The sequence below is a fragment of the Taeniopygia guttata genome, chromosome 20 (assembly GCF_048771995.1).
Source record: "Taeniopygia guttata chromosome 20, bTaeGut7.mat, whole genome shotgun sequence".
Lineage (NCBI taxonomy): Eukaryota > Metazoa > Chordata > Aves > Passeriformes > Estrildidae > Taeniopygia > Taeniopygia guttata.
Window position 1 is genome coordinate 1,750,559 of NC_133045.1, and position 27,231 is coordinate 1,777,789.

The 27,231-nt window shown below is 56.6% G+C and overlaps 1 protein-coding gene across 1 annotated transcript; it reads left to right on the forward strand.

Annotated features, from left to right (window-relative positions):
• The first annotated feature begins 543 nt into the window (after positions 1-543).
• On the forward strand, positions 544-22,893 carry LOC116807474 (sacsin-like). Its single transcript, XM_032745771.3, is given in 10 exon segments — positions 544-668; positions 2,601-2,688; positions 2,869-2,971; positions 3,228-3,374; positions 3,759-3,886; positions 3,889-4,777; positions 4,780-5,095; positions 5,350-5,438; positions 5,927-8,626; positions 15,293-22,893. Coding segments are annotated over 10 exon segments (11,832 nt in total). The 5' UTR covers positions 544-645; the 3' UTR covers positions 22,642-22,893.
• Positions 22,894-27,231: the final 4,338 nt, after the last annotated feature.

The following is a 27,231-nucleotide window of genomic DNA, read 5'->3' on the forward strand; positions in this document are numbered from 1 at the left end:
GTACTTTAGAAAAATAGAACTATGAAAGATGCAGGTTCCACGAGGAACTCCACAAGGAGTCGTTTTAGATGCTTCGCTTTAAAGCATCTATAGCATGGTGTGGCTAAAGCTGATAGGCCAAGAAACACTTGTAGTGTATTGTAATTAGGAAATAGTTGGCTTCTGATTGTGGTGGTGTGAATTATAGCATCTGTATTGTCTCATCCTTCTCATGAGACTGAAAATAGAATAAAAGTTTTTAAAACACCTCTCAGTTACCCCATCTCTAAATCTAAACAAATATTATCCAATATCCATGTATTCCCATACCCCATCCAGGTATCCACATTCCCATATCCCCGCTTTATATAGGCAATTCCTGCCCCGGTCCTCGGTCCTCCCCGCCGCCTTTCATGTCTCCTTGCTCCTCGCCGCTATTTTTGGGGAAAAGAAAAAAAAAAAAAAAAAAAAAAAAAACAGCACATTTCCCCGAATGAGCGTGTGCAACGGGGAATCGAAACTCTTGGTCAGGGAGGCGGGACCAGGAGCAGCGGGCGGAGCAGGGCCGGAGCGGAGCTCCGAGCGCCAGCGGCGGCAGCGGCACGGGGCAGCAGCAGCTGCTCCAGCTGCTCCAGGAGTGGGCAGGGGTCCCCCGCACTGCCCACCATGGCCCTCAAGCAGCTGAAGGCGTGAGTGGGTCTGGGGGCACCTCTGGCTGTTTGTGGGGGGAGACAGGGCATGGCTGGAGTGTTCTGGGGGTCACAGGGGCCGTGGGTGGGGCAGGGGGCTCAAGGGGTGCTGGGGAGAACTGAAGGGTGACTGAGGGAGGTGGGGACTGCAGCGGTCAGGGCTCACAGGGAGGGTTTTTCACTGGGGGCTGCTGGATGTCTTGGTTTTGACTGGGAGAGAGATAATTTTCTCCCCAGAAGCTGCTCCAGTGCTGTGTTGGGGATTCAAAGTGAGAACAACGTTTGTAACACGCTGAGGCCCTGTTGAGCTGACTCCAAGTCAAGACTTTCCAGTGTCCCGTGCTCTGCCAGCAAGGGGAGCACGGCCAGGAGACCCAAGTCAAACCGGCCAGAGGGATATTCTGGACCACAGAACCTCCTGCCCAGTCAGAAACTGGGAGGGGGTTGGCCAGGAGCCACCGATTGCTACTGGGGAACAGGCTAGGCATTGGTCAGTGGGTGATGAGCGACTTCCGAGCACTGCTGGTTTCTCTCAGGTTTTATTCTGTTCTCTCTCCTTCCCATTACTATTAATAGTAGTAGCAGCAGTAATGTCAGTATATTTAGTCTTGTTTCAGTTATTTAACTATTCTTTACCATTTCTGGATTCTCTCCCCCATCTCTCCAGAGCAGCATGCAGCTGTGTGGGACTGAGTTACTGGCTGGGGTTCAGCCACGACAGTCCTTCTTGGTTCTCAACTGGGGCACAAAGAGTTGAGATAACAACAGATCTGAGCAGAGTGTGTTAAAACAAAGTTGTTGTGAGCATCTCTTGTATTTATTTAACAGCTGTGGGTCACAGTTTGCTCTCGGAGTTCCTGCCCGTGCACTCACAGGTGCATTTTATAAAAACCCTTCCTGGTGCGTGCAACCCCGTGGGAATGTTCATCCTCCCTTGGCTCTGGGCTTAGGTTATCATTGTGTTGTGGTTGGTAACACGGAGCTGTGCTACGAGAGAACGGCTGGAGCTGAATCGAAGCTGCCGGCTGTGCTCAGCATTGCCGTCCCCGCTGGGCTTCGGGAGCCATCCAGTGGGAACTGTCACTAATTACACCTTAGGCTTTTCTCCGGCGAGGGCCAGGCTATGAGACAAGTCTTCCAGCATAGTCTTCCCCTTCCCTTTCCCCTTCCCTTCACGGTACTCTGTGGTTACCCAAACCCTCAGGACAGTTTAAGCCCTGCCCGCAGCTCACACCATAAAGCCACTTGCTGTTCCCAGTGGGGCAGAATCAAAACGAAAAGGTAAAGCCTCTGAACCGACACAAGAACAGTTTAATGATTGAAACAAAACTAAATAGATTGATGTCACTGCTGCTACTAATAGGAATGAAAATGAGAGGAAATGGAATAAAACCCAAGAGAAACCAGTAATGCCCAATAGTTGCTCATGCCCCACTAACCAATGCCTCACCCATCCCACAGCAGTGATCAGTGGCTCCTGGCCAACCCCCTCCCAGTACTGTACTGGGCAGGAGGTTCTGTGGTCCGGAATATCCCTCTGGCCACTTTGGGTTGGGTCTCCTGGCCATGCTCTCCCCTTGCTGGCAGAGCATGGGACACTGAAAAGTCTTGACTGGGCTCCAACCCAAACATCTGTGTGCAGCCAACACTGTTCTCATGCTAAATCCTGAATGTAGCCCTGGACACAGTTCTGGGAAGAAAATTAACTCTATCCCAGGCAAAAGCAGTGCACTGGAGCATCCCAGGAAGAGATAGGGGTTTGGGGAAGTGTAGTTGTCATCCTTGGAGGTGGTTGTTTCAGTGGGTCCTGGAAGGAGATGGGGTCCTTGACCCTTTCCAAGGAGAGGCACATCCTGTGGGATCCAAGGAGAACATGGGCATCTTGGTTACAGAGCCGCCCCCACACCTTCTCTCCCTCTCTCTGCTTTACAGGGAGACCTTCTGCCAGCGGGCACCCAGCTTCCTTGACTACCTGTCCAGCATCCTGCAGAAGTACCCGGACGGAGGGCAGATCCTCAAGGTCAGATGCACATCACCCATCCGGGATCTCCTGCCCAGCAGGGCAGCGTTACTGCAGGCAGTGGGGCTGGTCCCTGTCCAGCACCAGCCCAGGGCCTTGGTGCCCAGCTGGGAGAGAGGGTTGATGCTCTTCTCAGGGCCTGGAGGGCCCAGGTGACCGGGCACTGATCTCCAATTCCAGGAGCTGGTGCAGAACGCAGATGACGCTGGCGCTAAGGAGGTCGTGTTTGTGTCGGATGAGCGGGAATTCAACATCACCGGAGGGGGCCTGGAGGGCACCCAGGGTGAGAGGCACTGTGGGCACCGGGAGAAACGGGATGAAGCTCTCGGGGGGCACTGGCTGGTGCTGGGAGGGACTGGGGGAAGTGGAACTGGTGAGGGGTTCTGGCATGTGCTGGGAGCACTGAGGGTACTGGGAGGACTCAGTGTTACTGAGGGGAGTTTTGTGGGACTGGAGCTTGTGGGAACACTGAGTGTGAATGACAATTCCCACTCCATGTCCCACTTCCCCCCTTATCCATGGATGGTGCTGACCACCAGGCCCAGCTCTCTTGGCCTACAACGATGCCGTGATGTCGCCCCAGGACTGGACAGGGATTCAGCGCCCAGGGGTGTCACACAAGCGGCAGGATCCTCACAGCGTGGGGCGCTTCGGCTTGGGCTTCACCTCTGTCTACCACCTCACCGGTGAGTGGCACTGGGAGCCCCAGCTGGGACTGAACCGGGGATGTGGGTTTTACTGCAGGCACCAAACTACAGGTGCTGGGGAGAACTGGGGGGCACTGGGGGTGTGCAAAATGGAGGGCCGTGTCCAAAGTGAGGAAACCTGAAGCTGGAAACCTGAAGCACTAGGAGGCTGGAGGGAGGCTGGCTGGCAGTGGAGAGCAGGGCTAGGGGGACAAACTGAGGGAGGACTGCTGAGTTGGGATTAAGCTTTGGATGATGGGAGGCACCGTGGGGATAAACGTGGGGCCATTGGGTGGGCATCTGGGGCATTGATGGCTTGGGATGATCTGGGAAGGCAGTGGTGTCCATGTCATCTCTGTGGCCTTACGGTTCCCTTGTCTCCAGACCTACCAGGTGTGCTGAGCCCCCCATACTTGGGCGTGCTGGACCCTGAATGCCAGGTGCTGCCTGGTGCTGGCAAGCGCTGGGACGTCTCTGAAGCCCAGGACCTTCCTGGCCTTTTTGAGCCCTTCTGGGCTGGGCTGGGCTGGAAGCTGTGGGACAGCACGGTGCTTCAGCCCAGGGCACCCTCTTCCGCTTCCCCCTTCGCCGGCAACCCTCAGAAATTGCTGCAGGGGTCTCCAATGCTGAGCGCATCTGCAGCCTCATGCAGACTTTCCTCACAGAGGCCCCTCCTGCCCTCCTCTTCCTCCGCCATGTCCGCCGCGTGGCCCTGCACCGTGTGGCCCCTGATGGGGTCCAGACACTCATGGGAACACTTGTGGCATCCCCTCAGCCTCTCCCTGTCCCAGTGCCATCGGGGGGTGAGGGGCTGAGTGTGGCGTGGTGCCTGGTGGCCCTGCACAGGGATGGGGTTGGTACTGGCAGCAAGTGGCTGGTGGCTACGGGCAGGGCCACTGAGGGGCCAGTTGTGGCTCTGGGCAGACAGCTGGGGTGCAGCCCTGAGGTGAGCCTGGCACACCCCCTCCACGGGGCCTGCCAAGGGCGGCTCTGCTGCTTCCTGCCGCTGCCAGCCACTGATGAGACGGCCACAGGGCTGCCCGTCCATGCCAGTGCTCCCTTTGCTCTCTCTGATGATCGCCGCCATCTCCGCTGGCCCCAGGAAGGTGAGGAGGGTGAGGAAGATGCCCACTGGAATGCTCTTCTGCTGCTTGAGCTCCTGCCCCGGGTCTACAGCCACCTGGCCGCCATGGCCGTGGCGCTGCCCGGTGCAGATGCCTACAGCTTGTGGCCAGAGCCCGAGCGCACGCCGAGCTCCGGCCGGATCCACAGCCTGGTGAGCCGTGTGTGCCAGGAGCTGGCGGCTGCCCCCGTCCTGCTGCCGGCCACAGACGGGGCGGCGGGGCGGCTGCGGGCCCTCGAGGCTGTGCTGCTGCCAGAGGCTGCGGGCGATGCTGCCACACGGCAGCGATCCAGGCCTTGCTGCTGGCAGCCGGGGAGCCGGTGGCCGAGGTCCCGCCCCACGTGTGGAGGGGGCTGACTCTGGGGATGCCCAAGGGTCTGCGGGAGGCCACGGCGGGACACGTGCGGGAGGTGCTGCGGCGCCACGGGGCCGCAGAGCTCCCGGCTGCCGGCCGCCTCTGCCTGCTGCGCTACGTGGCCGGGGATGGCTGCCACGCTGAGCTCTGGGGCCTCCCCCTCCTGCCTCGCGCCGACGGAACCTTCGTGGCCTTTGGAACTGCGTCAGCCGTTGTCTACGTGGACACATCCGACTGCCCCAGGTGAGCCCACGGCCCCCGGCAGCTCTGTTCCTTGCAGAGTGGGCAGCAGAGCCAGTTGCCCGCAGTCACAGCTCTTGCTCTTGAATTGGGGACGGGAGGCACGGCCAAACCTGGATATTTGGCCCTGGATATTTGGGCTCCTCACTGCCCTCCTTCTCTCACCTAGTGTCACCAAGTGGGAGCTGAGGCAGGTGCCCAGGAAGCTGCTCCCCATTACCCTTCTGGTCCCCCAGGACATCTGTTTGTTCCCACAGGGAGCTCCTGCCTGGCTTGGCCGGGTCCTTCCTGCCCTCAGACCTGGAGCCAGGCTTGGACAGCCTCCTGCGGGGCATTGCCAAGGAGGGTAAGAGATGGGAGTCTCTGGACCACTTTTACGTCCCCTGCTTGCGCCCCCTAAATCCCAGCATCCCCAGGTAACCTTGTACACCTTGGGTTCCTCTGCAGCCCCAGTATCTCCCTGTACTTCCCTGTCGCTCTGGAGATGCATGTGCTTGCTGTTCTTCCCACATTGCTCTGTCCCCTCTGTGCTCCCTCGGGTCCTGGGTCTCACTGTGTTCCTCATCTGAAGATCTCTGTGCTCCCCAATACTGGTTCCCCTAACACCTTTTTACCTCCCACATCTCTTCCTTATATCCCCACCCATCTGGGGTTTTTGGGTTCTCTGTGCTCCTACTAAGGGTATCCACCATCTCTCCAGAGCCCAGGTCCTCCCACATCCCCCATGGGGGCCACCCATCCCCTGCAGTTCTTTTTCCCACATCCTGTGTCCCCCTCCCTGCCAGGTCCCAGGTCCCACAGGTTTCTAGTCCAGCCTCTGCCTCTCGTACACAGGTCTCTTCCCCAACCTGGTTCTGCTGGATCCAGCCGTGACTGTACAGACCCTGCGCTTGGCTCTGCCCCCCACCTGGACATCCCAGTCTTCAACCCCAGTGACCTGGTGCCCAGCCCAAGGGCTCCCCCAGCCCCCAGCCTCCTGGTTCCCAGCCCTGTGGCAATTTCTGGCCCACCACGTGGAAGACCTGGGCCCTCTGGAGGGGCTCCCTCTCATAGCTCTGTCCTCACTGGATGCCCCCACTGTCCGTCTGGCTCCACTGATACCTGAATCCAGTCTTATCTTCCAAGTATGGGAGGACCAGCTCCTGCCACCTGCTGTGGCCTCTGTGCTGGAGATTCTGGGTTGCCCTGTGGTGCCACCAAGCATGTGGCACCGCTCCCTGTCCCGCTATGTCCTGCCTCCATCCCCCCTCAATGCCCTGCGGGCCCTGGGCAGGCAGGGGCCTGCAGCACTGGCCTCCCGCATGGCTTCGCTTCCTGATGCAGATGTGGTCGTCCTCCGTCTCTATCTGGCAGACGTCCCATCCCTGAGCAAGCAGGACATGGGCACTCTGGCTGCTCTGCCCCTCTTTCTGCCACTGCCCTGCTTGGCCACCCCACAACCCACGGGGCTGGTGCCAGCCGCTGCCACCCCGGTGCTGGAGCCAGAGCTGGAGCTGCCCCAAGATGTGGTGCTGCCGGAGGCCGTGTTGCGGTGCCGGGATGAAGTTGACCGGCGGCTACTCGGGAGGCTCCAGAGGCCCCTCATCAGTGCAGCCTGTGTGATGCTGAAGGCCATCAGAGCCGTGGCCCAGGGCGCATATGCGGGGAGAGTGGCTGAGACACAGGCTCTCCTGCTCTGGGTACTGCAGCACGGAGACACTGTTTTTGCACAGAGCCCCCCGCTCCAGCAGGCCTGCAGCAAGCTGGCCTTCCTGGAGACCCCTGATGGCCTCGCATACCCACAAGACCTCTACGACCCCTGTGACAGCACCTTGCAGGCCCTGCTGGCACCCGAGCGCTTTCCTCCTGCTGCCTTCCACAATCCATCTGTCCTCCGTGCCTTGAGGGCCGTGGGCTTGCGGCACGGTCAGGGGTGCCTGCTGCCCTCAGACATCCTGGCAGCTGCAGCAAAAGTCAGTCAGGGCGGCACGGCAGCTTTGGACAGGGCTGAAGCACTGATCACAGTCTGCAACCAGCCCAAGGCACTGGATGGCTTCAGCGCTGCAGAGCTCAGGCAGCTCCAGGCCCTGCCATGGGTACCTCACTCCAAGTGCACAGGAGAGCCTGGGCAGCCCTTCCTGCCCCCCAAGGAGCTGCGATCCATGCAGTACCAATCCCTGGTGGGGCTTGCCATGCCCCTGACTGATGCCTTTGTGCCTGAGGCAGAGAAGAAGCTGGGGCTGAGACAGACCCCACCACTGGAGAGAGTGTGGGAGCAGCTGAGAAAGCTGGCGGGGCGTGGGGACATGGATGAGGTGGGTCCCGCTCTCCAGCCCATCTAGTGGCACATGCAGGAAAACCTGAAGGCCTTTGGGACTGCCCCAGATGGTGCTGTTGTGTGGACTGAGTGTGGGCTTGTCCTGCCACGTGATGCTGTACTGGGCTATCCTGAGAAGTTGGAGCTGGGGCTGCTGGTGCCCCGGGTGCCCCCTGACTTCCTGCCCTACAGCTGCCTCTTCAGGGCTTGGGGAGTGGCTGACGGGGTGAGTGAGGAGAGGGCGGTGTCGGCCCTGCGCTCCCTGGGGCAGGACATAGACAGGCGCAGCTCCAGAGCGGGCACTGCCACAGAGTTGCAGGTGGTTGTAGCAGTCCTGGAGTGGCTGAAGGGACGGGGCCACCAGGGCAAGGGCACTGTGCCAGTTCCTGTGAGGATCCCGCAGGGCTCGGGCTTTGCCCTCCGCCCAGCTGCCTCTGCCGTGTACCTGGACATGGAGCTGGAGGAAGAGGAGGATGTTCCAGAGGTGGTGCACGAGGCAGTGCCTTCCAGCACAGCCATGTTCCTGGGCACGGAGTGTCTCAGTACACGGGTGCTGGGCCCGGAGCCATTCACAGCCTGTGGCCCCTCAGAGCCCATCACTCTACGCCTCCGCAACATCCTCCGGGAGTATGGCGAGGAGGGCGATCTCTTCACGGAGATGGTCCAGAACGCAGAGGATGCCAGCGCTACTGTGTGCCGCTTCCTCCTGGACCTGCGGAGCCACAGAACGGCCACCTCTGGGCTGCTAGACCCAGGCATGGCTGCCTGCCATGGCCCAGCCCTCTGGGCCTACAACAATGCCCTGTTCTCAGAGGATGACTTCCAGAACATCACCCGGATTGGGGCTGCCACAAAGGAGGGCCAGGCAGGCCGGATCGGGCGCTTTGGTCTGGGCTTCAGCTCTGTCTACCGTGTCACGGATGTGCCAGCAGTGCTGAGCGGGGAGACACTGCTCATCTTTGATCCCAATGGCACCCATCTGAGCAAGCACATCCCCAGGGCCGGCTCCCCTGGCATCCACCTGGACTTCTCTAGCTGGCCACGCATCCTCCGTGTCTTTGCTGAGCAGTTCCAGCCCTACAACGGTATCTTTGGTTGCTGCCTGCCTGAGCCAGGACCCTTTCCAGGGAGCCTTTTCCGCTTGCCTTTTCGCACTGAAGAGGAAGCTGTGACATCGCAGATTTGCTCTGAGGCCTTTGGTGCAGAGCGCAACCAGTCCCTTGGCACTGCTTTCCTTGGCTCTAACTGTCGCTATAGGACACGAGAAAGCAAACGCGAGCCAATTGCTACCTTGCAAGGCAAAAAAGAGAGCGTTTATTTTCTGACTCCAACTTTTATACTTCTCCAAAGGTGACAGTGGATTGGAGAGTGAACGGGCCACCTCTCCGAAGACATTGGACAAAGCACTAGTACATCAAGTCTCTCCACCCCCATGGAGGAATGCAAAACAATACATTATTTACAGAAACTGTGTGGGAAAGTTTCCTAATAGAATGTAAATTCAGAAGGCTTAAGAAAACTCAAGAATCAGGGCGACATCTCACCCTTTTTAGTTTAAAAGAAAAGAAAAAATGAATAAGGTTCAGTGTCTGTTCGTGGAGGAATCATCAGAGTGATCACCCACCGTCATCTTCAACTGAGTCATCACTCGATGATCCATCCATTTGATGACTTTCAGTTTGGTCACGGCTTCTATGTTGCCCGTTTGTCAGATTCTGTCTCTGCGGTTGCAGATCAGGACGAACACACCTTGAAGGTACCCAGTGTACCCCAGTATCTGTGGATACACAAGCATACCCGCGCCCCGAAGCGATAAGGTCATAGGGACCTTCCCATTGTTTAGTGACTAAATTCCGCACTCGAACTTTTGCTCGAGGCTGATGTGCCTCGTCTGCAGCTTGCAATGAGAGATGATGATTTAAAATGACAGGGTTGTTTGAATTCTGCTGCACTGTAAGATGATTGATGGTGTACAATGCTTTCTCCAACCGACTGTGCGGGGTCTCACCCTGCATTCCCCGTTTTTGTTTTTGAAGAACCCGCTTCAGAGTACCATGAGCGCGTTCTACAATAGCTTGGCCGGTTGGAGAATGGGGGATACCAAACTTGTGTGACACACCCCACAACTGCAGGAACTGCCGCACCTGCTGCGATGCATAAGCAGGACCATTGTCGGTTTTCACAGCAGAAGGTATGCCCAGAACGGCAAAGGCCTGCCTCCAGTGGGCAATGACATCACGAGCCTTTTCTCCAGTGTGAGCGGAAGCCCACATCGCAGAGGAGAACGTGTCCACCGTGACATGCACATACTTGAGCCGGCCAAACTCGGCAATCTGGGTGACATCAGTCTGCCAAAGCTCCAAGGCCCTAAGGCCTCTAGGGTTTACCCCTGCTGGTAAAGGCGGAGCAAGTGCATGGCAGTCGTCACAGGACTCAACAATGCTACGAGCCTCTGTTGGCGTTAGCTGAAACTGCTTCTGCAGAGTATGTGCATTCTGATGGAAAAACCCATGTGATGCCTTGGCCTGTGCGAGTGTATCAGGCTGGGGTGCTACCCACGCCGGATTAGCCAACTTGTCAGCCCTCGCGTTACCTTCTGCTACAAACCCTGGTAAATTGGTGTGACTTCTCACATGCAGAACGTAAAACGGATGAACCCGGGCCTGAATAGCACACCACAAGGTCCTCAGTAAATGAAACAAGGCAGGGTTACTGACCTCCTTCAAAACTGAGTGACCCAACCGCTGTGCGATATCAGCCACATAGGCAGAATCCGTGACCAAATTGAAAGGTTCCTGGGAAAATCTCTCAAATGCCATAACAGCGGCCCTCAACTCAACCACTTGGGCCGACCCATCCTGATGACCTTTCAGAACCTTCCACTCAGATCCGTCCTTCCAAGTAACAATGGCCTTTCCTGTTTTCCCCGAACCGTCAGTAAAGACGGTGGGTCCTTGCACAGGTTCCTGACTATTTTTGGGCCGCAAAGAGATCTGCATAGATTTTGCCACCTGCAGTAGCTTGTGGCTGGGCAAATGATAAGTGATCTGCCCTGAAAAGTTTTCTAGAGCACATTGCAGGGACACACAGTGTGCAAAGCTCCAGTCAAAGTCCTCCCGGGATATCGGGAGTATGATCTTTGCAGGATCCGCACCCATCAATTGCAAACACCGTTGCCGGCATTTCATTATCAACCGAGCAATCAACTCAGCCAATGTCGTTGCCGTCTTCTGCGGCTGATGGGGCAGGAAAACCCATTCCAAGATGTGCAAGGGATCGGACCATTTGTCACTCCATTGACCAATGATACCTGTGGGATGCGAATCTGGAGTGGTAACGAACACAGCGACATCAACGGAAAGATCAATGCGATAAACCTGACGGGCAGAAACAGCCTGCTGAACCTCCTCCAGCACCTGACGTGCCTCAGGGGTCAATGTGCGAGGTGATTTTAAATCAGAGTCTCCTTTCAACAGATCATACACAGGAGACAGTTGTGCATCGGTTAGTCCCAAGTATGGACGTAACCAGGTGATGACACCCATCAGTTTTTGAACATCATTCAGTGTCTTCACCGAGTGTGCAAATTGCACCTCCTGGTGTTGGATTGTCCGTTCCAGAATTTTGACCCCCAAATACTTCCAAGGAGGTTGCTGTTGAACCTTTTCTGGAGCCACCTGCAGCCCATGAGCATGCAAAGCATCGAGCAACCGAGGCTGAATCCTCAGCAGCTCATCCTGAGTGGACGCAGCCACCAAGATGTCGTCCATATAATGATACAGACGTGCATCAGGAAACTGCTTGCGAACTCCAGACAAGGCACGGGCCACATACCATTGGCATATGACCGGGGAATTGCGCATCCCCTGTGGCAGAACTTTCCATTGATATCGCTGTGCAGGCTCATCATTGTCAATTGCTGGCACCATGAAGGCAAATTTCGGTCTGTCATCGGGATGCAAAGGAATTGTAAAGAAACAATCCTTCAAATCCACGATGAAGATCGGCCAGCCTGCAGGAAGCATGGTAGGCGATGGCATGCCCGCCTGCAATGTTCCCATGCCTTCCATGACAGCATTGACCTTCCGGAGGTCCTGTAACAACCTCCATTTCCCAGACTTCTTTTTGATGCAGAAAACAGGGGTGTTCCAGGGACTGTTAGAAGGCTCCAGACGACCCTGGTCCAGCTGCTCCTGCACCAATTTCCGAAGGGCGATCAGTTTATCTTGAGGGAGGGGCCACTGGTTTTCCCAAACAGGTGTATCCACCAGCCACCGTATAGGAGGCGTAGGACACTCTGCGCCCTTCGCTGCAGTGGCCCCCATCAAAAACCCGTCCCAATGCGCACCCCCCACGCAGATAGAACATCCCTCCCCCAGAGGTTAGCAGGAGAAGAAGTAACATAAGGCCTAATCCAGGCCGTCTGTCCCTCTGGGTTTGTGACCAGCACAGGCCGTTGGCTCACATAACACCGTGCTGTTCCCCCCAGGCCCGCAACAGACGTCTCCGCTGGATCCAGGGGCCAGTCCGGAGGCCAGGCGGCAAGGGAGAGAACCGTGACATCAGCGCCGCTGTCAAGGAGCCCGCGCAGGCGGATCTCTGACGGTGTTGCATCAGGGATGGAGAGGGTACACAGCATCTCGGGACGGTCTTTGGTCAGGACAGCAGTCCAGTGAACTTGAGGCAGCCCAGTGGATCCAAAACCGCCATCACCTCGCAACCGGTCAGTCGTCCTGCGCACAGAAGACTTAAAAGGCACAAGTTGAGCAAGCCGTGTCCCTTTTGGGATCGTAACAGGGGGTGTGGGTGTGGAAACCATTGCACAAATCTGCCCTGTGAAGTCTGCATCAATGAGACCCAGGTGCACAATGACGCCCTGAAGGGTGGCACTAGACCTCCCCATGAGGAAGGCGCTCATGCCTTCACCCAAGGGACCAAAGGCGTCCAGGGGAACCTTGTGCACCTTGCAAGAGTCTAACACGACTGTTGCTGCTGTGCAGACATCCACACCTGCTGACCCGCGGGTGCTGGCGACAAGCTGGCCGAGCAGACCTCCATGGGCTCTAGGGTCTGGAGAGGAACTTGTGTCTGAGCGCGCCCCCCCTTCGCGCTCCGCTTCCCGTTTCCCGGGCCCGGGAGTGCTTGGCCATTAACATGAACCGTCGCCTTGCAAACCTCTGCAGGATGGCCTGGCCTTCCACACCGGCCACAAACATACGAGGGAAATTTTCCTTTCTGTGCTTTCTTCCCCCGTTTGGTGCTCGCCTGAGCAGCACCCCGGGGCTGCTGCCAGCCCTGCGGTGCTGCCCAGACCGGCTGCGCAGCAGCAGCCCAAGCATCCGCCTTCTGAACCGAGGGGCCTAGGTCTGCACAGGCCGCTGCCATCTGTGAAAGTGTAGCCCCTTCAGGAAGAGCCTGTATGATTCTCTTGCATTCTGCGTTGCAGTGGATCCTAGCAAATCTCGCAAGGACCATTCGCCTTAGCTCAGGTTCTACCACCTGCCGCTCTACTGAGGCAGTCAACCTCGATGCAAAGTGCATGAATGACTCATCGGCCCTTTGAACAACAGTCAGAAAGGGTTCCATCGGGGCAGCCATTTCTAAGGCCTGGATCACAGCTGCTAAGCCTAACGTCCTGCACTGCTCAAGCACGAGAGGATTGTATCCCGCCTGCCCCTGAGGATCAACATAATTACCTGTGCCCATCAACATGTCGGCGGTAGCTACACGTCTGGGATCCTGCTGCCCCCGCGTAGCATTCTTCCGTACTGCACTGGCCACTAAAGCGGCCCACTTGTCCTCAAACACGTCAAATTCCACAGGGTCAAAAAGAGCCTGAGCCACAGAACGAATATCGAAAGGCGTCAGCAGGTTAGCAGCAAGTAATCGGATCGTCTGCATAACCTCAGCAGACCCAACACCATACTGTGCAACGGTGTCTTGGATTTCCTTCAACACCTTAAATGAAAAAGGCTCATGAGTGTTATGAGTAACACCCCTAAGCACAGGGAAAGCCTGAGGACCCCCTGGTAAGGCTGCATTATCCACTGTATCGTGTCCCGTAGCCTCCGGGACACTGGCAGCCCCTGGGCTGCGAGGCGGTGCAACATCACCGGACACCACGCCCCCCGCAGCATCAGCAGAGCCAGAGGAGCCTTCCCCTTGATCCGGCAGGCTCCGCGAGGGGCCGAAGTCGCACATCTCCTCAGCCTTATCCAGGACCTCCTGCCAAAACCGCCCGTGGTCCTTCGGACGCACGGTCACCTGGCAGGCAGGGAGGGTCCACAAGGTCGACTGGGAGGATCCACGGCCACGGGGAGTCACCGGTCTCCCGCCGGCCGCGTCAGCAGTCGCGCTAAAGGTGAACACCCCAGCGCCCCGCTGTGCCGCAGTCCCGGCCCCCGCGGCAGGCGGGGAAGGCGGAACCGATCCAGCCGGTACCCCAGCGGTGCTGTCTGCAGTATCAGCAGAGGGCACCGCGGCGGGCGCAGGCGGAGGCGCAGACCGCAACCCCAGCGCAGCGCTCCCATCCCCCGGGACGGGGGAAGGACGGGGCGAAGAGGGAGACGCGGCGCGCGGAGACACGTCACCGCGGGACGACACAAGGGAGTCTGGCACGCCCCCAAGAAGCGTCAGACCCACGCCGCGCAGCCTCCCGGTGGGCACCGCCCCCATCAGGCGGGACGGGGCGGGCTGCCCGCCTGCCGGGGCGGGGTCCGATGGAACAGTGACCAAGGCCCCGCCTTTGGCGGCCCCCACCGCCTGCGCATGCCCGGCAGGCCGCGCAGGCTCAGGGATCGGAGCGGGTTCCTCCTCAGAAGATGAGCCCGAGACCGGACCAGGCGAATGCGCCTGTGTCTTCTCCAGGGGAAATGTAACACCACAGTTCGGGCAATTCACCGTCACCGAGTCAGACGCAATCCGAGGCGGGGGCTGATCCACGGGCCCCCGTTCACCCCCGAGCGCCGGGAAGGCACAAAGAGAAAGTGCTTTCCCGCCCAGCCCACTACGCCTGCGACGCGGGGCAGGGCGAGGCGGCCGAACCGGCTCCACCGACCGGATGCCTGAAGCCAGTGGCCTGGGAGCCCGAGCCACACCAGAGGAGGAGCCACCTTCCGGCTCACTCCCCCCGGGGCTAGGGGAATCAGGGCAACTGTACAGAGACTCGGCTTCCCCAGCATCCGCATCCAAGACAGATAGGTCCCCCAGAGAAGCCCGAGAACTGCCAACCTCAGACCCCTGCCAAATGGCATCCAACCTCTTAAACAGCATCATCAGTGGCCCAACATCTTCAAAACGATTATCAAGCAGGGCATCCAGGAGGCGATCTCCCACGGGAGACCAATTCTCCCAGGAAAGGGCCTCAGCAAGATTGGGAAAGAATCCCTGCTCCCTTGCCCATAAAAAAAGCCTCTCAAAATCATCCCAATAAAAGGGAACGCGTTTCCGCTTCAGCACCTCCCTCCAAACGTCCAAAGCCACAGACTCCTCCCTAATGCCCTCAAAGCTCTCCATTACCAAAAAAAACCAGCAACAGGCAACGCTCTAAACAAACAGAAAAATCTCACCAACAGGTCCCAGCCTAAGCTGCAATACACTTCGGCGGTCACCAGATGTCGCTATAGGACACGAGAAAGCAAACGCGAGCCAATTGCTACCTTGCAAGGCAAAAAAGAGAGCGTTTATTTTCTGACTCCAACTTTTATACTTCTCCAAAGGTGACAGTGGATTGGAGAGTGAACGGGCCACCTCTCCGAAGACATTGGACAAAGCACTAGTACATCAAGTCTCTCCACCCCCATGGAGGAATGCAAAACAATACATTATTTACAGAAACTGTGTGGGAAAGTTTCCTAATAGAATGTAAATTCAGAAGGCTTAAGAAAACTCAAGAATCAGGGCGACATCTAACAGGCTCCTGCTGCTCTTCCTGAAGAACGTGAGGGAGCTGTCTCTGGAGATGCTGCCAGACACGGCCACTTCTACAGAGGATACCATGCCTCTGGCCATGCTGCAGCGAAAGGAGATCCGAGGCTTGGGGTCCCCTGGGGATCCCCCAAGTTGGGCAGCCATTGAGCAGCTCTCAGCCTGTGAGGAGGAATCCAGGACAGTGTGGCACTACCTGGTTTTGGTGTGTCAGGGTGACGGGGAGTTGCTGGAACTGTTTCACCAGAACACACAGGCAGGACTCCATCCTCCACTTCCCATGGCTGGTGTGGCCCTTCTTCTTGCCCCTGCCAAAGATGGCAAGTGGGTGCCACGTCTGGATGCTGAGAAGGGGCAAGTTTTCTGCCACCTTCCCATGCCGGTCATCTCAGGGCTGCCAATCCACGTGCACGGGGCCTTCAGCATCCTCTCAAATCGCAAAGGGCTGTGGGACACGGCAGAGCGGGGCAAGTGGAACCGAGTGCTGCTCCACAATGCCGTGCCGGCGGCCTGGCTGCGGGCACTGGACCATCTCCGTGCCATGCACGAGGCAGGTGAGTTGAAGAACTATGAGTATCATCTCTTCTGGCCAGACATTAGCACTGCCCGTTACCCCTTTACAGAGGCTGTGACTGGTTTCTACCAGGCTGTGGCAGCCAGGAGTGGCCCAAGGCTCTTTTCTGATGGCCATTCCTGGTGCTCACTGCAGGACGCCCGCTTCCTGCACCAGACTGTAGAGAGACACCCTAAGCTGGGTACTGTGGCGCAGCGAGTCTTTGCCATCACCGTGCCCCATCCCCTCTTGGCTGTGGCCTTGCCTGGGAAGGTGCAGGAGGGCCTCGGGAAGGCACTGGATGCTGGAACCTATGACTGGAAGCGCTTTCTCTGTGAGCTTGTGCTTCCCAACTTGGAAAATCTCCCTGACGTTGACCGGAACCTGCTGCTGCTCCATGCGCTGGATATGTCTCATGAGGATGTGGACAAAGTGCTGCAGACAGTGCCCTGCATCCCTGCCACCCCTCATGGCCACCTGCAGTTCATCTATCACCTGGTGCATCCCAGAGGTCGCGCTGCCCCTTTCTACAGCCCTGAGGATGGGCGCTTCCCCACTGGGCATGCCTTCCTGGAAAGACTAAGCCAACTGGAGAGGCTGGGCATGGTGAAGAACACCGTAGCCCTGCCAGAGCTGCTGGAGAGGGCAAAGACTGTGCAGCTTCTCTGGACCAAGAATGGTGCCCAGGGCTGCCAGAGGGCTGCCTGCATCCTCGAGTTACTTCAGGATGCAGTGAAGAAGAGAACAAACGACACCCTGCAGGCCACTTTCCCAACTGTGCCCTTCCTCCCTGCTGTACTACGCAATGGCAAGCTTGTGCTGCTGCCAGCTGCCCAGCTCTACCATCACCTCCATGACCCACTAGTGGGACTCACCAAGCCTATCTTGGCTCCTAAAATGCTGGGGAAAAACTTCAGCCTCTCCGAGGAGGTAGCATCCTTCTTGGGGCTGGACCGGCAGATATCATCAGCTCAGGTCCTTGAGCAGCTGCGGGCACTCAGACATTTCTCCAACACTCTCCCTTTGGAGACCCTGCAGTACAGCACCAACTGCTGCTACAAGCACCTGAACATGATGCTCCAGGAACAGCACTCCAGCCGGGATGAGGTAGCTTCTGCAGTGGACTCCGGGGAGCCCTTCATCTTGATGGGCTCCCACTTTGTGCCGGTCACAGCTGTGGCTGAGAAACTGTCATTTGAGGCTGCCCCATACCTTTATCAGCTCCAAGAGCAGTACAAGCCCTACAGAGAGCTCTGGGAGTGTGTGGGGCTGCGCCACACATTCACCTGGAATGATTATGCCCAAGTGCTCTGCACCCTGGCAAAGACACATGCTGGAAAGCCACTGCCGGCCACGGAGCTGGATCTGGCCCTGCGGCTGGTGTCTTGTGGCTTGATGGAAGATGGCACCCAGCCAGATGCCTGCCACACCCAGCAACTCTTTCTGCCTGATGAGGAGGGCATTTTGCACCCATGGGACAAGCTCTACTTCAATGATGCACCATGGATGCCGTTGGACAGAGATGTCCTGCTGTGCCATAAACAGCTGTCCCGAGATGCAGCCCTGCGCTGTGGGGTGGCCACCATACGCCACCGAGCACTGGAGAGGAGTGAACTCATCACTGATCACCTGAGCCTCTGGGCACAGCCATTTGGTGCCCACGAAGATTTGCCAACACGACTGAAGAACATCTTGAAGGAGTACTCTGAGTCCGCTCCTGATATGGTCAAGGAGGTGCTCCAGAATGCGGATGATGCTGGTGCGGGGCTTGTGCACTTTGTGTGGGACCGCCGGCAGCACCCAGCAAAGGCCACTTTTAGTGAGAAATGGAACATCCTGCAGGGCCCTGCCCTCTGCATCTACAACGACCGCCCCTTCCAGGAGCATGACATTGAAGGCATTCAGCGTCTGGGGGTGGGTGGCAAGCAAGGCCGGCAGGATGTCACAGGCAAATATGGCCTTGGCTTCAACACTGTCTACCACTTTACTGACTGCCCAGCCTTCCTGACTGCAGACAGTACCCTGTGTGTCTCTGATCCCCATCTCCACTACATGCCCACAGCCACAACTGCGAAGCCTGGTAGCATGTTTGCTGTTGACACTGACTTCAAGAAAAATTTTCCAGACATTTATGACACCTTCCTACCATCCTTCTTCAACCTGAAACAGGGCGTCCTTTTCCGGCTGCCGCTCCGCACTGCAGCTGAGGCTGCCAAGTCCAGGGTGTCTGACATGGTTGTGCGAGACCAAGACCTCAAGGACATGGAAGAAACACTGGCTAAGGAAGGTGAGGACTTGGTGCTCTTCCTCCGGCATGTCAACACCATCATCTTCTCTGAGATCCCCCCAGCTGGGAAAGAGTTGGTGCAGAAGCTGCGGGTGAGCACGAAGGTCACGGAGGAAGATGCAAAGTTGAGACAGGATTTTCAAGCAAGATTAAGCAAAGCTGTGGATGGGAACAGCCCCACCTCTTTCTCCTATACCATGAAAGTCAAAAATAGCATGGCTAAGACCACAAGTTTGTGGAGGGTGGTCGCCCAAATTGGGGTGCAAGGTGGGGCTGAGGAGTCTCCGGTGCTTAAATGGCTGCCCTATGGGGCTGTGGCTGCCCGCCTGGAGCCTCTGAACCGAGTCACAGGCAGAGCCTTCTGCACCCTCCCACTGCCCTTGATCACTGGGCTGCCTGTGCACATCAATGCTAACTTCTCTGTGGATGCGGCCAGGTGCAGTCTCCACTGGGACAAAGGCGGCACAGAGGCAACCTGGAATGACTTCTTGCTCCGGCGCTTGGTGGCTCCACTCTACTGTTACTTTCTCACCAGGCAGTGGAAAGCCCTGGAGCCAGAAAAGCTGCAGTACAGGTCCCTGAAACTCTGCCAGCAGCACCTGGACTTGCACTTGCTCCAGTTTTTCCCTGTTACAAAAAGAGTGTTACCTGTCTTCCAGGGCATGGTGAGAGAGGTCTACAAGCACATCAGTCATGCACGCCTGCCCCTGGTGCCTGTGTACCACAGGAAGTCATCTGACACGGTGAGAATAACATGGGCATCTCCAGGTGGATCGGACATGCTAACAGAGCCATACTTCCTCAAGGAGAAGTCTCAGCCAAAAGTCCAGGAAGTGCTGCAGCAACTGAACATGAAACTGGTTCCAGCATTCACCCACCTGCAGCAGATCCGCGAGGAGTTCGTTGAAGCCCAGGTGAATGCTGTGGTCTTAGGGCCAGCCTCTCTCCGGTGCTTCCTCAAGGCCCTGGCTCTGCCTGTGCCCTGCAGGCTGGCTGAGACACCCCTGAGGACCCCAGAGAGCTGCTTCTACCTGCTGCAGTACTTAACAGGATGGAACAGGCACTCCCAAGGTACTCACAGGGAAGGGGACAAGGCAGACCTGGAAGGCCTGCCCTTGCTGGCCACAGAAGATGGTCTTCTGAATGCTTTCAGCATCCACCACCCTGTCTTCAAGAACTCCTTTGCCCACCTCTTCCCCAAGCACAGCCACCGTTTTGCCCAAAATTGTATTCCTGAATGGATCCCACCTTGCTTTGTGAAGGAGCTTGACCTCCCAGAGGCCACACCACTCATCCAGGAGGCATTGGGTCAGCTGGAGTGGACCAGAGAGGGGGAAAACTGGCTCAAGGAGCTGTGGACCTTCTTTGACAGGATGGTTCCCTCCAGGACCTCAGAGGTGGACATGGAGTCATTCGTGAATCATCTCCAGAATATGGCAGTGCTGCCTACTCAGGGGAGTAAGACAGACTCAAAGCACCTATTGCCACTATCGTCTCTCTCCAAGGTTCTTTTTGAGTGTCACTCTGAAGTGGAAAAGGTGCTGCACAAACTGGGCATCCCTGTGCTCCAGCAGTCCCTGCTGCCCTGGAGATTTGCTTACTGTTGCCTGAAGCCAAGGGCACTGCAGGTTACAGATCCCAGGGCTGTAGTGGCTCATCTGGCAGACACAAGAGCTGATCTGTGCTGGGGAGATTTAGGGGAGCAGGACGTGTCAGCCCTGCTAAGGTTTGTCCAGCAGGGAGAGCTGGATTCACGTGCACTGGAGCAGCTCCAGTATCTGCCTCTCTTCCAGAAGTTTGGGGGGGGCTACGTAGCTGTGGCTCCCTACCGCAAGGTGCTGTTACTCTGCAGACAGTTCCCGCCAGTGCCCTCGAGTGCCCAAACCCTGTACGACTTGGACAAAGACATGCTGCTTCTCACACCAAGCCCGCACCACCAATGGCTGGCCAAGCGTTTGAAGTGGGAGTTCACCGATGATCAGGAGCTCTTCCTGACTGTGGTACTTCCCCGGCTGCCCCAGCTCACACAGCAAGACCTCCTGGAAGCTGTATGCTTGTTCTTTGTCCTGCAACCCAAGTGTTCCACTCAGAGCATGGACGCTATTGTGGCAGCTTTTCAGAAGGTGGCCTTTATACCAGATGCCCACAGAACACTGCGCCTGGCCTCCTACTTCTACCATGACATGCCCTCCTTCCACACCCTGCGGCTCCAAAACCGCTTTGTGCCTAAGTCTTTCTTTAATAAGCTACCTTCGAACTGCAAAGAAATTGTGAATTTTTTCTTTAAGGCAGGTGTCCGCACCAGCCTCTCTGTAGAGGACTTTGTGGCACTGGCTGAGGAGATAGAGCGTGAAGCCACTCAGGCTACATGCCATGCTGCAGAACTGCTGGAGCGACAGCAGGAGATGCTCAAGCAACTTGCAGTCTTGTTGGAAAATCCTGAGTCAGTGTGTTTCCTGAGGAAAATTGCCTCAATCCAATTCCTGCCTCCACTGGATATCCCCCCAAACTTGGTGAACCTCCACCCTCCTTTTGCAGACTGCACTAAGGCCGTGGCTCTGAAAGGCAGCGTCTCCTACTGCAAAAATGTGGCTGAGCTCCTGTGGACATCAGCCACCATCCTGCCAGAATCCCTTGAACTTGAGGAGAGGTCCCTGAAGGCCATGGAAGTCCTTGTAGAGATATCCACTGCCCTGGTGGTGGCCAACCTGGAGCATGTGTGCAGGGCAGCCTGCTCGACACAACTGCAGGTAAGCACACGGGCCAGAGTGCTCCAGAGCATGTACAGCTTCCTGCAGACTCATCTGAAGGAGGTGGACGCAGAGCACCTGGCTGAGCTGCCCATGGTGCTGGCCAAGTCATGGGACATGGCCAGGCCACGGCAGGTGGTGACATCCCTCCCAGACGAGGCTGACTTTTACCCCTACCTCCTCACGCCTCACCCCAACGTGGCTGCCTTTGCAGATCTCCTGCAACACCTTGGCGTCGTCCTGGTCCCCACACTGACTCACTACAGCCGTGTCCTGGCCCAAATCTACCAGGAGAGCCATGGCACTGGAAGCCTTTCCAGTAGCCAGAAGAAGACAGTCCTGGTGGCCACACGGCATTTCTTCCAGCTGCTGCGGGAGGAACCGGAGCCCCCCGATTGCTCTGCTGTGGCTGAGCTGTATCTGCTGAGCACTGCTGACTGCCTGGAGCCATCCCACAGACTGTGCTTCAATGACTGTGTGCCCTCAGAGACCGCTCGGGCCCTAGAGAAGACCTTTGTGTTCATGGCTGCACTGCCAGTGTCTGGCTGTAATGTCAGGTGGCTGCTGCAAAGGCTGCCAGCACACCTGCAGCCACGGGCGCTCTCAGAGGTGACAGAGAAGCAGCTGGAGGAGGGTAGTCCTCAGCCATGTCGTTACGGCTCTCAGTGCGCTGCGCAGAGGCGTCTCCGGACGCTGCTGGTATCCCCGTGGTTTAGGCTGGGGCTGGAGTCCCTGCTGCATTGGCAGACCCCCAAGGCAATGATGGGAATGGAGGGGGATGGTGGCTTTGCAGTGGAGCAGGTGAAAGTGCAGTGCTGCAAGGACATCTGCACTGTGCTGGTGCACAGCGGGGCAAAGGTGGAGGGCAGCTCCCAGTCACAAGTTATTCATGCGTGCCTGTCTGGTGGTGCTCAGCGGCTCCTCTCCATCCAGCATGTAGACATGGTGCTGAACCGGCAGCAACTGAGGGTCGTGGAGACACTGGCACAGGAGATCAATAACATCCTGGGTGGGCAGCTGGAGGCACGCGCTTTGTCCGTGCTGCGTGAAATGCTGGTCTGCCAGGAGCCACAGGACGTGGCCTTGGTTCTGGAGGAGAACAGTGTGGCACTGGTGCATGCTGCACCAGAGCCAGAGAAAAGGCTGCAGGAGGAGGCTGAAGCTGATCCATGGAAGGATCCCAGCCTGCCAACCTTGAGGCCTCTGCATGATGTCAGGGGGCCAAAGGGGTGGGTCCCATACAAACCTGGCAGTGCTGCCCAGCACCACAGACAGGGAGGCTGTGGCTCCTGGATGAGCAGCCAGGAGCTCATGGCCCTGACTCCATCCGTCCCCGAGGCCCTGCGTTGGCTGTGTCAGGCCACGAGTGACCTGCAGGCAGCCCGCAATGACATCCGGCACTGCTGCCCCAACTGGGTGCTCTTCAAAGTGCACCAGGCCCTGGAGAAGGCACTGGTGGCGGCTGTGCTTTGCCGTGGTGAAGCTTTTGCGGGCCATAGAGGGCTGCTGGGTATGGCCCAAAGGCTGGAGGCGGAGGAGCTGGAGCTGAGGGGCCTTGTCCTGGACGTGCAGTGGCTGTGTGACTGTGGTACGGACGGCAAGGCCACACAGTACCCGAGTTACCATCCCTTTCCCGTGACCCCCAGTGAGGCCTTCCCCAGCGTGGATGAGGAGGAGGTCCTGAAGCGGGCACAAAAAGTGCTAGTAACACTGAGGGACCATGTGGGCAGAAAGTGACAGGTCCCTACCACGGCGCAAGGCACCTGGGCCAAAGGACCATCAGGCGCCCATCAGAGACCCACCATGGACCTGCTGTGGACTCGCCGTGGACTTGCCACAAACCTGCCACAGGCCATTCCAGACTGTCCAGCCCTGGCAGGGGAGTTTTGGTGGCAGAGCAGGGCCCAGACCACTGGACATCACAGAGTTGCCTGTGCCATTGGCGTGTCTTGAGTGTGCAGTAAATAAAGTGCAAAATAAATGCTGCAATGCTGGAAGACCTTTCACTGACAGTGGAGTCAGGGACATGAAGAAGTCATGGGCAATAGGTGTGGAGAAGGTGGAGGGGGTGATGAGGGAGTTTGGAGAACTGTGTTTGGTCAATTTTGGCTAGCCAGGGGCTCACCGAGCCACTCCATTACGTCCCCTCGTTGACTGAAAAGGAGAAGAAAACGTGATAAAAATCCCACGGGTCAGGGAGATCACTCACCAATTACTGCCACAGTGAGAACAGACTCACCTTGGGGAAATGAATTTCTTTTAGAACCAATTCAACAGAGTAGGAAAATGAGAAATAAGAATAATCCTAAAACCACCTCCCCCTACCCTCCCTTCTTCCCAGACTCAGCTTTATTCCACTCGGGCGGTGGAATGCCGATGGAAGTCCGATTCCTGCGCTGCGTGCAGGAATTGCCAGACCTGTCCCCCGGGAGCGCTGCTCCTAAAACGGAGCCTACTCCCACCGGACGTAGCTTGACAGCCAGTGAAGATAAAGTCCAAGGAGCTCAGGATTCTTCTGCCGTGGGGTCAGAATGTCTTTCTGGTCCCATGTTGGGCACCAAACTGCCATGTCCTGTCCCCACTTCGTAAGAGCAGATCTCTTGCCAGCCCTGGCTAGCTCTCCACGGGGCGATAGAGCAGCGAGAGGCACTCTCTGCTGAACCCAGCAGGGCTTTAGAGCGTGCCTTCGTGGGTCCAAGGATATTGCTGATCCCACCGGCAAGGAAGGAGGTGACACTCTTCTGGGGATAGGTCCAAGATTTATTGTGACTCCGAGGAGAGCCCCGGAGCCCAACTGCACTCGAAGGGATCCAGCAGAAGAGGGTGAGCTCTGAGCCTCGAACAGGCCCTGATATAGGGAGGGCGGGGAAAGCCGATCAGCCATTTGGGAGAAGACATGGGTGTGGCCCTCCGAGGGAAGGACAACCAGGGTATCCACTTAGAAGGGAAGAGGGGAGGGACCCCAGGCCATTGTCCAGTCACTCAGTGACCCTGGCAGAAGCCTCCAGACCAAGGGGAAGGGTGGACAAGTCACCCAGGAGGGGTCAGGGGCATGGATCAGGGTTTTTGGGATTGATGGGACACACAGGTACTGATGGGAAAACCTGGGATGAACCAAAAGGGCACAGGAGGGTACAGAGGGCTAAACCATTTTGAACATACATATAGTGGAAGCTAAAAACACAACTCCACACTCTTCCCTGTGGGGATGGTAAGACACTGGCACATGTTGCCCAGAGCAGCTGTGGCTGTCCCATCCCTGCAAGTGTCTGAGGCCAGGTTGGAGGGGGCTTGGAGCAACCTGGTCTGGTGGCAGGTGTCCCTGCCCATGGCAGGGGCTGGAATAGGATGAGCTTTGAGGTCTCTCCAGCTCAAACCAGTCTGGGATTCTATGCTGAGGTGAAACATCACCATAGTGATGACAAATGCAGGGCTTACCAAGCTGCCATGGCATCATGTCCATTGAGTGGTCCCTGCCAAGGTCAAAGGGCAGCTCCTCAGGAGACAGGGTCATCTGACTGGGCCAAGGCTGCAGAAGTGGGGTGCCATCGCTCAGCGCTGAAGGCTCAGGTGCCCTGACAGGTGCCTTGACCCTTGACCAGTAGAAGGTGGAGGCTTTTGTGCCTTCAAGGCGGGGCAGCCTGAGCACATGGCTTCTGCCTCTGCTGCCTGTGGCTCTCCCCTGTCTGGGCAAGGGATGCGAGCTGAGCTGAGGCTGGACATGCCACCAGTGCGTGGCGTGTCTGTCAGCCTCAGGGACCATAGAAATGGGGGTGGCTCCAGCCAGGAGGATGCATTGCTGCTACTCACTGTGACAGAAAACATGGAAAACAGCAAGTTTTGGTTGCAAGATACAGCTTAAAGACTAACTAGCAGATGAGAGAAAGGAATGTAAAAGTAGACACACGGGATGTTGAACAGAACTGGAAGCAGAGGAAAAACAGATTATAAGGCACCTAAGTGGGTTTTGTGGCACAGTTATGTGACAAGAAACAACAGTGCCTGCCCTAAGAGAAGTTCAAGGCAAGGGCACTTCCAATTTGGAGGGCTCACAGTGCATATGACCACCAGAGATCTCTTGAGATGATCCTCCAAGACCATAAAAGGACTTCCAGCAAGAGGCAGAGGTGGGTAAAATAGTTCTATGAGAAGTAATGTTCATGTATGAGCTAGGAACTACCTTCTGATATGTATGATCATGGTGGAATAAACCCCCTCAGCATTCTTGCTCACATGATGCAGGGCAGGCTTCTTCTTAACTCCGTAACTGCTTCCACAGGAATGTCTGTACACTCCTCCTGGATAACTTGATTCTTCTTCCACAATGTTTTCTTCCACATTCCTCCTTTCTGAGATGAGGTTGATCACAAGTTTCCGGTTCACTTGATCTCCTATCACCCAGGGTTGGGATTCTGCTTTTCACTTTGCTAAGTTATTTTAAAATATGCCCTCAACCCTTGACCTTCTCATCCTCAGCCAATTCTTGAGTATTTTCAGGATCAAGAATTCCTCCCTCCTAGCAGAGGTCATAGAAAGATGAGTGAATTATACAAGTTTCAAATTTGGTCTGTCATCATTAATGGAAAACTTGATCTGGGAGGGAAAGGATCTCAGAGAATTGCAGCTTCAGCCCTTGCCTAGGAATTGTTCCTGATCTCCAAAAAACAGGGGGCTTCTATGCTTTGAAGAATAGTCTTTGCATGATCTCTACAGCCCAGCTTTTCCCTTCCTCAGAGGGCTCCCTCCCACAGTATGTCACACCAGTCTGGCACAGTTCCTGTGCAGGTGACATCCACTGTCACCAACCACAGGACCACTTTTCCTTTACCCACTGCCAGTGAGAGCGAGCATGGATCATTACATTTTTTCCCACATAAGATATGGAACAGAAATCCCTGTTATAAATCCTGCCAATTCTTTCTGAATTTGTACATACAAGCAAAGACACCTTGCACAGAATCTACCTTCTTGGAACCCTGGTGATCAGTGGCACAAAGTCTAGCGGTGGAGCCTGGAGGACAATGCTGAGCCCAGTCCTTTCTGACACCTTTGTTAGTAAACTGGGTGATGGGGCCAGGGTGTGCCCTCCCACAAACTGGGAGCAGTGGCTGAGGTGCCAGAGAGAAGTGCTGCCATCCAGAGGGACAGTTCAACAAGGGTGACAGTTCAATGGCAAGTGCTGAGCCGTGTCCTTGGGAAGGAACAGGCACAGGCACTGGTATCTGCTGGGGGCCACCCAGTTGAAAAACTGAAGTTTGGCAGGGTCCTGCTGGACACCAGGATGCCCACGGGCCAGCAATGCGCTCCTGCAGCAATGCAGAACAGCGTCCTGGGCTGCACTGGCAGCTGTGACACAGCTGGTGGAGGGAGGGGATCCTTTCCCTCTGCTCCACACCAGTGAGGCCAGCCCTGGAGTGCTGGGCCCAGAGCTGGGCTGCCCAGTACAGGAGACAGGGACAGACTGGACAGAGTCCAGCTCAGGGCCATGAAGATGATGGAGGGACTGGAGCATCTCTGCCGTGAGCAGAGGCTGAGAGAGCTGGCACTGCCCAGCCTGGAGCAGAGCAGGCTCAGGGCATCTCATCCCTGGGGATAAACACCCGGGGGGAGGCTGCAGAGGGGACAGAGCCAGGGACAGCCCCAGGGGCCTTGGGCACCAGGTGACACACAGGAGGGGCCCTCCGAGCTCAGGAGACACTTCTGCACTGGGAGGGTGGCTGAGCACTGGTGCAGGTGCCCAGGGAGGTGGTGGAGTCTCCATCCCTGGAGAGACTCAAAAGCCACCTGGACGCGTCCTGGGCAGCCGGCTCTGGGTGGCCCTGAGGGAGCAGGGGCTGGGCAAGGTGACCTGCAGAGGTGCCTCCAGCCTCCCCCAGCCCCAGATTCTGGGACTCTGGGAATAAACAGTTTCCTAAGGACAAATGAAAAAGCTCCATGCATGGCAGGTTTCTCCTGCTCTCACCAAAGTGGTTCATGTCACATGTCTCCTTTCTGCAGATTCCTCCCTGGAGTGAGGATGCCTCTCAAGGTCATGCCTTGAGGCTGAGAGAAATGTTTGCCCGTGGTCATTGGTTTGGGTGAGTAGCATCAATCGTTAAGAATTGGTTTTGCTGGCTTGACTAGAATTGCTGCAATGTTGCTTCAAAATATAATGCACTATACTGGAAGTTATAGTTCCCTGTACTGAGTAGTAAATAACCCAGAGAAAGATCTATTAGTTTAATCATGATCATAATAAACTCTTTATTTTTCTATAAATATATCTTACATCCTATGGAACAGAGTTGTGTAAAGGTTCAACTACATCTATGCTATCGTTTAAAGATA